This window comes from Physeter macrocephalus, chromosome 17 (assembly GCF_002837175.3).
Source record: "Physeter macrocephalus isolate SW-GA chromosome 17, ASM283717v5, whole genome shotgun sequence".
Lineage (NCBI taxonomy): Eukaryota > Metazoa > Chordata > Mammalia > Artiodactyla > Physeteridae > Physeter > Physeter macrocephalus.
Genome location: NC_041230.1, coordinates 43,410,122 through 43,420,187, shown reverse-complemented (window position 1 = coordinate 43,420,187; position 10,066 = coordinate 43,410,122). Strand labels below are relative to the sequence as shown.

The 10,066-nt window shown below is 37.6% G+C and overlaps 1 protein-coding gene across 2 annotated transcripts in view; it reads left to right on the top strand.

Moving 5' to 3' along the window:
• GLG1 (golgi glycoprotein 1) overlaps positions 1 to 10,066 on the top strand; it is a 161,119-nt gene that overhangs the window by 105,673 nt on the left and 45,380 nt on the right. For both annotated transcript variants that reach the window (XM_007102258.4, XM_007102257.4), the window contains exons 3-4: positions 1,135 to 1,221; positions 5,274 to 5,489. In XM_007102258.4, coding sequence (XP_007102320.2) covers positions 1,135 to 1,221; positions 5,274 to 5,489 — 303 coding nt within the window. The remainder of the gene's footprint in view (positions 1 to 1,134; positions 1,222 to 5,273; positions 5,490 to 10,066) is intronic.

Sequence of the window (10,066 nt, the reverse complement as noted above, 5' to 3'; positions counted from 1 at the left end):
CCCGTGAGCCATGGCCGCTGACCCTGCGCGTCCGGAGCCTGTGCTCCGCAGCGGGAGAGGCCACAACAGTGAGAGGCCCGCGTGCCGCAAAAAAAACCACAAAAAAAACCAGTCTTCTTACCCTTTTTAATATGGCTAACTGCTACTAATTTTTCAGATTTCATCGTAGATAGCACTTTCTCTGGTAAACCTTCCCTGACCAAACCCCCTACTGCAGTGTGGGGTACTCCTCCCCTGTACTGCTGTGGCACCTTGTGATGCCATTAACCAAATACACATTACCTGCTATTACCATAGCCACCACTGGACAGTGTTTGTCTTTCTCCTCCTCTTTTAACCCCCAGTTCCTAACACAGTATGTGCTCAAACATTTGCTTCTGTTTCCTGTAATAACCTATGAAGCCCTTGAGATTAGACTGTGTGTGGTACATCATAAGAAGTGCTAAGCAGATGTTTGAATGAATCTGTGAATGAGTGATTGTATTCTTTAGTCTTGGAGTGCAGCCATCTGAAAGAAAGGCTTGTGAACTGCCCCTCCACCCCCCAAACCTCTTCATGTTCTACGTCATACAAAGCCCCTGCTCTGTCTCTCCATCTGAGCAGAGTTTAAGAGCTCATTTTTGCTACTTTTCAGAAATTGAATCATGTATTGAAATTTTTTAACTGAAGCTGCAAAAATAAAGTAATATTCAGCCCTCCTTCATAAAAATGATGTGTGAAGAGCACTGTTGATTGTGAAATCTGCAACTAAACCTACCAATTCTTCAGCTTCTGGGTTAGACTTTTTGATTTAAGAATTTTGCGTATACAACCTATATATTTTCTCTGAAACCCTTATCAGGAATTTTAATTTTAATTTTTTTCCTGACTTAAAAAAAAATTTGTCCTTAAGTAAAAATAGAGAAAAATGTATGTCCGAATGGTAGTGTTTTATTTTGTCTGCACATTTTTTCCTTTTATCTGTAAATACAGTGACATTTTATCTTTTTGTTTGTTAACTGAAGTATGAATATGTTTTATCTGACTCTGTATAATGGTATTTTATCATTTATAGTAACCATTGATGTTAAATTTCATACTTTTCTAACTGGAGTTTTTTTGGTTTTTTTTGTTCTGTTTTTCTCTTATACCTAGTTGTTATGGAATTATAAGCTGAACCTAACTACAGATCCCAAATTTGAATCTGTGGCCAGAGAGGTTTGCAAGTCTACCATATCAGAGGTAGGTTGTGAAAGAAAGAATTTTGTGCATATTTAATGACTTAGAAGCGAAACTTACATCTGTTGACCAGACCAGTCATTAAGGGAGGAATGACTGATTCAGTTACTTTACTTTTCTTGGAATTAACCTATGTCTTGGCTCAGAGATAGGCCAAAGGGGTGTAATTAGACTTCTTTTTCTTAACATTCACCTACACCTACAATAAGATGCTGTTGATTCAGACAAGTTGGAAATCAGGCTCTTTTTGTCCCCAAATGGAGAATGCAATCACTTCTGTCATCAGTCAGTGCTCTCACACATTGTACAATCTGCTTATGACTGAGGCGTATCAGAATGGTTTCCCCAGGAGGCTGATAAACATTCCTAAGTGTTTTGGCTATGCACTTGGACCAGTTGAACCACAGGGCATATGCTTCAAATAATAGGAGTTAGCATTAAAAAGGTTTGTAAAAAGATTGTCTATATTGTTATAAATGGATGTTTAGTATAAAAACAAAAATAAAAATAATTACTAAAAATGTATAACATTATATGGATGCTAATTGGTGATATTTTTCAATCATTTCTCTTGGCTCAGTGTAAATATCAAATAATAGTGAAAATTGTGGTATTGAAATTTTTATTTTAATTTATTTTATTTTTTAGAATTAGTGATAGAAATTCCATGAAGCTGGGGATTTCTTCATACTGAAAGAATCACAAAGAAAATAGTTGCTATTTTTTTACCTCAAAGTTAATAATCACAGATCTTGCATCATATAGATTTGTCCCCAAACTACGCTATTGATGACTTAATTCAGGACCATTTTCTCCTGAGGTCTTAAGGAAGACTCTACTCCAACCAGATAAGTCCTCAGCTTGTGTTCCTGACTTTCTTCATTATGGGATCTTGTGGAACCTGTTTTCTTCCTCAAACTTTATACTACTGAATCAGATATGCTTTATTCTTTTAAAGCAGTGACCCTTCTTCATATGCGTTGGGGCTTCAGAATAGAATAGCTTATTTTAAAACATTGATCTTCAGCTTCTAGGTTCAGTATTATGCACCTCAAACGCCCTATGTGACTCGTGTACATACCAGTTTGAGTGCCATGTGGAAATTTAGCTCATAGATTATGCAGATTCATCAGAATAATCTCCCCTTTTGCTGGTTTTATCCATCTATATTTATAAAATGAAACTGGCTTCCTTGTAATGTATATGTTATGTTATGGCCCTCTTGTAACCTTTTGGGGTGTTGTGGTTTTATAAAAGATTAATGTAACAGGGACACTTCTCCCTCCCTAGAGGGATATTATACTGGAGTCAAGAAAATTAACTATCAGGAAGAACATAGTTGCCAACAAAACATTTTATTCTACTACATCTCCCTCTTACCTTCTTTCTTAATTTTGGCATCCTTCCAAGGAGGAAAACAACATCATACGAATACTGAAGACTGCCAACCAAACTTTTTATTTACTCTCCATGATTGAGTCAAATATTGCCTGCTTTTCTCCTGCCTCATGTCAAAAATAGAGTGACTATAGCATTTTTTGATGGCACCTTAAGAATCTGCTCCCCAGCCACTTCAGAGTTTACTCCCATTCATAAATATGTTGACGATTTAATGCTGTTTTTTGCTGTTAATCTTAGAAATTTCTTTTATTGTATTAAACTTCTCTCCAATAGAGTGGTTGAAGAAAAGCATTCACTTTTCATTCAAACACTACATCTGGTTGTAATTGGTGGTGAACAAATAGGTGTTTCAGTAAAATCTCAGGTGATTGAAGCTAAATATACATTTAATTTCTTATGGAGGCTCCAATTCAAAATGTCTCTTGGTCTTTCTTCAGAGTTTTAAGCCATTGATTGCCCAGTATTAGAGCCTATATGAATACTTCTACTTCATTGTTTTAAAATCCAGGGGTCTGCCACTAGTCCTGTGTTTTTTTTGTTTTGTTTTGCGGTACGCGGGCCTCTCATTGCTGTGGCCTCTCCCGTTGCGGAGCACAGGCTCCGGACGCGCAGGCTCAGCGGCCACGGCTCACGGGCCCAGCCGCTCCGCGGCATGTGGGATCTTCCCGGACCAGGGCACGAACCCGTGTCCCCTGCATCGGCAGGCGGACTCTCAACCACTGCGCCACCAGGGAAGCCAATTCCTGTGTTTTTTATGCAGGGTTTTTCCAGTGGTTGAATTATAAATGCTGAGATTTTCAAGCAGCTATTTCTCCTTTCACTTTTGAAACTTACCTCTGTTTTGCTTTAAAAAAATCACAAACAAACAAAGAAAAAACCCTTTTCTTGGAATTACATTCATGGCCCTCTCTTTAGGCATCACCCAAAAAAAAAAAGAGCTCAAGGTTAAGCTGAAAACATTGCATTCAGCTTGTTGACTATTGAAGATCTCTGCTGCCTCTTGAAGCCAGTGTGAGGCTGTTTAAATTTCCAGGTTTGCTTCTTTAAAAGTAAACACAATTTCCTCTCTTGAACTGAGTCTTTGACTTGCTCTGGATTTAATCCTGGGGTTAGACATGAAGAGACCCACCGACCCGTAGGACAATTAGTATGTGGTATGTCCTTCACCCTAGCACCTTTTGGAAAAGGAGATTGTATTTGTCTTATCAAGTGTACATGTTTACCATAGGTGGTGAAATAGTAGAGAATGGTCTCTATTGGTTTCAGAAACACCAGTAAAATATTCCCTTCTCTTTATATGGAAACAGACATTTACATTTGGCTCCTTCCTCTTGTCAAAACTGCCATTTTTATTTTTTTTTTAATTGCTCCAAATGCAACAGGCTTTTTCTAAACAACCTTCTCTGCTTTATAATTCAAGCTTAAAACCCTGTAAGTAGATTTCACTTTTTTATGCCTGAATTTCAACATTTTGGGGCTATTTTCCTTCATTAGCGCTTGTGATTTTGTGTACTTGGCAGGAACACTACCCATGTGGAGTCACGCTGTGCTTGATCCACTAGATCATATGTCCAAACCACCCAAATTAGACTTGCAATGGCCTTCCCCTTCCCAAACTTCTTGCCAGACTGCACTGAACATCATTTTTTAAAAATAAATTTATTTATTTATTATTTATTTTTGGCTGCATTGGGTCTTTGTTGCTGCGTGGGGGCTTTCTCTAGTTGCGGCGAGTGGGAGCTACTCTTTGATGTGGTGCGCGGGCTTCTCATTGCGGTGGCTTCTCTTGTTGTGGAGCACGAGCTCTAGGCGCGCAGGCTTCAGTAGTTGTGGCTCGCGGGCTCTGGAGCGCAGGCTCAGTAGTTGTGGCAAACGGGCTTAGTTGCTCCGCAGCATGTGGGATCTTCTTGGACCAGGGCTGGAACATGTGTTCCCTGCATTGGCAGGCAAATTCTTAACCACTGCGCCACCAGGGAAGTCCCTAAACATCATATTTAAACATATTTCTGTTCTACACCACAGTGTTGAAGCTGGGATTCTACAAGGTTCAAAAACATATGTCCAAATCCATAGTTAATTCAGAACACATTAATGTCATGTCAAGAGGTAATAGTATGCCTTCCTCCCTCCCTCCCCTTGGTCATTAGGTTTACCTAACATTAATAGTTTGCTGTGTAGCTTGGCTTGGGATATGCAACTAGACTTTAGTTCTGCACCTGTTTTTCAGACCTATTCCTTAGACTAATCTTCTCACTGTCCATTGTGTACTTTGCATGGATAAAGGGACTTCTCAGTAGAATCATTATAAAAAGAGCTGTCAAAAGCTCTTTTCAATAAATACATTTTAATAAATTTTCTCAACAAAGCTGAAAATTTTTAAAAAGCTCTTTTTACTCCATTTGAACATGAGTTCTACCTAAACATTTGTATATGTATGTATTTTCTTGCAAAGCATATGAATCAGGTATTTCCTAGAAGGTGCAACGATCTGAGTAGGCATGGCACACTATTTTCTTTAAAACACAAGCATTTCTAAGTGTTTTCCTTTTTCTTCCCCGGAAGAAGAAACAAGAAAATACCATTCTCTCTTTTGTAAAAGTTGTTTGGTAAGAGAATAGAATACTTGTGTAAAACAGCCACTTTCCTTTGAGCAGATCAAAGAGTGTGCTGATGAACCAGTTGGAAAAGGTTACTTGGTTTCCTGCTTGGTGGATCACCGAGGCAACATCACTGAGTACCAGTGTCACCAGTACATCACCAAGATGACAGCCATCATTTTCAGTGATTACCGTCTAATCTGTGGCTTCATGGATGACTGTAAAAATGACATCAACATTCTGAAATGTGGGAGCATTCGGCTTGGAGAAAAGGTATCTATTACACTGCCTTCACCAAAGGGGTCTTACAGACTCGATGAATGAAAAGCTTTGTATGACTGGCATGGAAAAAATTTAGGGCTAGAGGTAGACTTAAAGTTGAGGTCCAGACAGCCCCAATACCTAAGGCTAGTTGGCCTGTGGGTACACTTCATCTGTTTTTAACAAAATGTTTCAATACTGTATGGGGGAGTAGAGGAATTAATATCTGCTAAGATTAGTGTTAGCTTCAAAATGCAAAACCATCTGCTGGTTACCTATAATGTTCCTCTAGAAAAGTATTCGGTAGTCCTGCGGGAAAAGTAGTCTGATTAGGAGAGACTCAAGTTCTCTAACCTTTCTTTGCATATACCTCACTGTTGCCATAAAAAAAATTACTTAGTAAGCACACCAGTATAAAAGAAGATAACGTATTTAAAAATTAGAAAATTTTAAAATATGGAAGGTACTTTTAGCTTCTCAGAAGAAAGCTACTCTGTAAATGTGATATATGTTATGTTCATCTCAGGAGAACTAGTTTTAGTAAAGACAGGAAAGAAAATAACTGCCTAGGTTCTTCTTCCTTAATTATATCTGATCTTATTTTTGTCCTTATTAGTCTGTTGTCCAGAGGGTCACAATGGAGGTTCAGCCAGGTTAATGCTGAATTTGTTTGCTTAGCAAAATTGAAAGAACTCCTGAAAAGTAGCAGATGCCAGTGGGAGAGGTAGTCTGAGACCTGTATACGGTGTCAGCTATTAATTGCTGCTGCTCGTTAACCTGCTGTTTAGGAAGTACGAGAGAAAGCAAAAGCCATTTGTGCCTTTGCCCTCTGTTCAGAGCGCTGTGACTGGCAGGCTTCCGTCCCTGACTGAGGGGTGTGGTGTTAGAATTCTGGAACTGCACATACCAGTTCAGATGAAGGTTTGAGTGCTGGTTATTGTCTGGCTGTCACCAAATACCCTTTGCTTCATACCAGCACAGGGCTCGCCTTTTCACAGGAAACCTTTGAGTCGGCCTTGAGAGCACTGTGAACTGGCATACAGCTTTCAGGCAGCTAATGAAAGGCCAGTTTTAATAAAGAAGGGTGATTCTTCACTTTGCCAGCACACTGTAGAAATGGCACAAAAGCATTTAAGTCACCCTGATAATTCAGGAAGCGCCTCTGACTTTATTTAGGGTGTTGGGGGTTATATCCAGTTCCAAACCTCGCTGTTAAAAACCTTCATATAAGTGTAACAGACATACTTTTCAGGAATCAGTGATGACACGTTTTCATTTTTGTGGTTAGTGATCCATGCTGTAGAGCAGACCATTACAATTCACCTCTCTTTGTAGTAGTTCTTCCCTATTGCCCACCAAGATAATCGCTGGTTAGCTTCCCACTAGCAATCTGAATTGTCAGTGTAAAACCTGCTTTCAGCTGCGTGTACAAGTTACTAAGTCTGCACTGACTTGAACCATGGCAGAATATAATAGTGCCAGAGCCCAGACATGTGACAGTGAGGATTGATTTTTCAGCTTAGTTAAAATAACAAAAAATGTTTCCATGGACCATCCAAATGCACATTTTTGTCATTTTCATCTTTGGCTAAACCTGCCAGTTAGATGAATTTCTTTTTACTCCAGACCCCCACCCTAGCACCCTAGAATGACTCATGCCTGCACTTCTGAAAAAGCATGTTCCTTTCTATGTAATCCACCCTATTGCTACAGCCAAGTTTAAAACTGATAGCAGTCTGTCCTCAGCCCTTCTTTGCCTTTTTCTAACTATAGTTTACTTCTCTGAAGCCAAGTTATTTAGTTTTGAAAATTATCCTGAAAATTTATAAAGTCAACTTCTGACCACAGAAGTGAACACACTCATCAGTTTTACATTTTTTGCCCTGAAGCTTGCAAACTCCTCTGAGACTAGCTTTGAACTCACCTCCAAAGGTCAGAGGAGCGGGGTCATGGTTAATCTGTTTATACCCTGCCTCTGTATGAACATATAAATGTCATAATTTCAAAACTATAATGATTTTTTCAGAATGTTAATATATGTAAATTTTTAGAACAAAGACTATATATTTAATAAAACCTTTAGAATTTTCTAAATAAATATTTTTTAATGAAAAGGCAGATCTCCAAAAGTAAATGTAAATAGTTTATATCATTTGAAGAGAAAGCAGAATGTGGCATCCAGTACAGGAACTTAATTGCGGACAAGTGCCCCATATTATTACTACTTTTATACTTTTCACACACTACTTTTATCATCTTATCCTTTTATGCTTTTAACCAACTACTTTGAATAGTTCAGACATTCTTTTTCTCTCTTTACCTATAGAGGTAGATCACAGAAGACATTACATATGTTGAAATGGAGGATGGTTAATAGCAGATATGAAAACTGAGCTCTTGCCCACCTTTTTGTGATTAACGTTATCCTTCTCTGGTCTTCCAAAATTTTTTTTAAAAAGGACAAGGTGTATGGAGAAGAAAAAATATTACCTATTGAACTGCTAAAAACTGATCGGGACACTAGTAATAGTTTTAAGACAGACATTTGTCTCACCACAACAGAATTTTAAAAATTCATTGTACGTCCATTTACAGTATCATTTGTTATTCATATGTCAAGCCTGCATATTAATAACTTTTTAAAACTTAACCCTAAGTAATTTCATTTTCTTGTAGGTAATATGCTGCTGTACAGTCCCTTGCTTTCATTCATATTCAGTAATAACCCTACAGTCTTCTTTGTCAAATATTTGCATACATTTCAGTTGTATAACTCAAATGGGCTGAACTAAAAAACTCAGAGACTCTGGGAAACTGAGAAGAATTCCTGAAATATCTTTATTAGAAAAAATTATCTAAAGTTATGATGAATGAAAACATCTAATGGAGGTGATGTTATGGCGCAGTACTAATATGTGGTGCTACAATTGCTATAATTAAATTTATATCTCAGATTCCTTAGAAGATCTCAAACCATGGTGCTGGTGCATTTAAACAGTTGTAAACCCTAAGTATACAGGGAAACACTTAGACTCATTACAGGGAAATCATTTCTTTACCCTGTGATGTCAGAACTAAAGGGTAAGTCTAAATCATGAGTTGACTGTCATGCTATTATTTTCAACCTCTTTTATATGGTTACGACCTAATTGCTAGCAACCTCTCAGTAAGTTATTATGAGCTACTAAAATTTGTTATAGGACATTATTTCATTAACACAAAATCATGTTTATAATAATCTCTTGTAAACTGTAAATAGTAAGTGACTGATATGTTTCCAAATCTTTGTTATCACAGGTTTGTTTTTCCTTTGGGAAGTGGAAATGGGTAGGGCTCTTCTAAGTGGGCCAAAGTCAGACACATTTTGTGTCACTCATAAATTAGGAAGAAAAAATAAACCTTACTCTGAATTTCTGGGGTTTGTGTCCACTTTCCTCTCTGTCCTTATCTTTTTGTCACTTGTCCTTCAGAGTTTTTTCTCCCTTCAGAATTACTCTCTGAAAAAACTTTCTGCTCATCTCAGGTTTCTAAGCATTGGATGCAATCATAAAGCTAGTGAGAAAGTTTGAGGTACAGATAGAAAATAGGAAGGCACGAGAATCAGCTAGTATAGTATGCTTCCTGCTCTTTTTTGGATCAGAAAACCTTTTGAAATTTAATGAAAGCTATGAACTCTCCTCAGGAAAAATATACAAAACCCGCATACAAATTGTAGGAGTTTCATAGCACTCCAAGGTCTAAAAAAATAAATGGTGGACTGTTAGCTAGGTGCCTTATGTTCTGCAGCTTGGACGAGTTGATAAGCTCCTCTAGGTCTTTGTTTACTCAACTGCACAATAGGTATCACAGCTCATAGCCCCCTTTCACAGGTATATTAGGAGAGAACATGAAAACTTTCATGAAAATACTTGGAAATTAATGTGCTGTGGAACAAACCCTATTACAACAAAATGGAAAAAAACTGTATACATTTTTTGTTGAATTGAAATTTTAGTAAAATAGATGTTTCCCTACCTAGTTTTAGGAGTCTTACATACAGATGATTTCATAAACATGATATTTTACTATAACAAGATTTTATATACACACGTGCGTGTGTGTGTGTGTCAGTAAAATGATAACACTGAATTTTCTGCTGCTTTGGTTTGGTATATTTATGGATATACCTCTCAAGTTTCTGAAGCATATCTTCTGAGAATAGAAGATTAGGACTCTTGAATAGAAAATGTTTAGGGGAAATTTTTCATATTTTGAACGATTGAGTGCTTGTGGTTGCTATGGGGTAGATGCAATGTACAATTAAAGATAATTGGATGGTTTTAGGAAAGCTCTCAAAAGCAGTTTGTGTAAATGGTGGTAATCTTGTTAAATCATATTAAGATAAATCCAGAACATCAAAGTGAACATTACACTAAAGATTGGGGTCTTTGCAGACAGTATAAAATAGAAAAAAGAGAAAGAGGGTCTCTATGACATATTTTCTCAATGAATTTTGAGGTTTTTTTTTTTTTTTTTTTTTTTTGTGGTACGCGGGCCTCACACTGCTGTGGCCTCTCCCGTTGCGGAGCACAGGCTCCGGACGCGCAGGC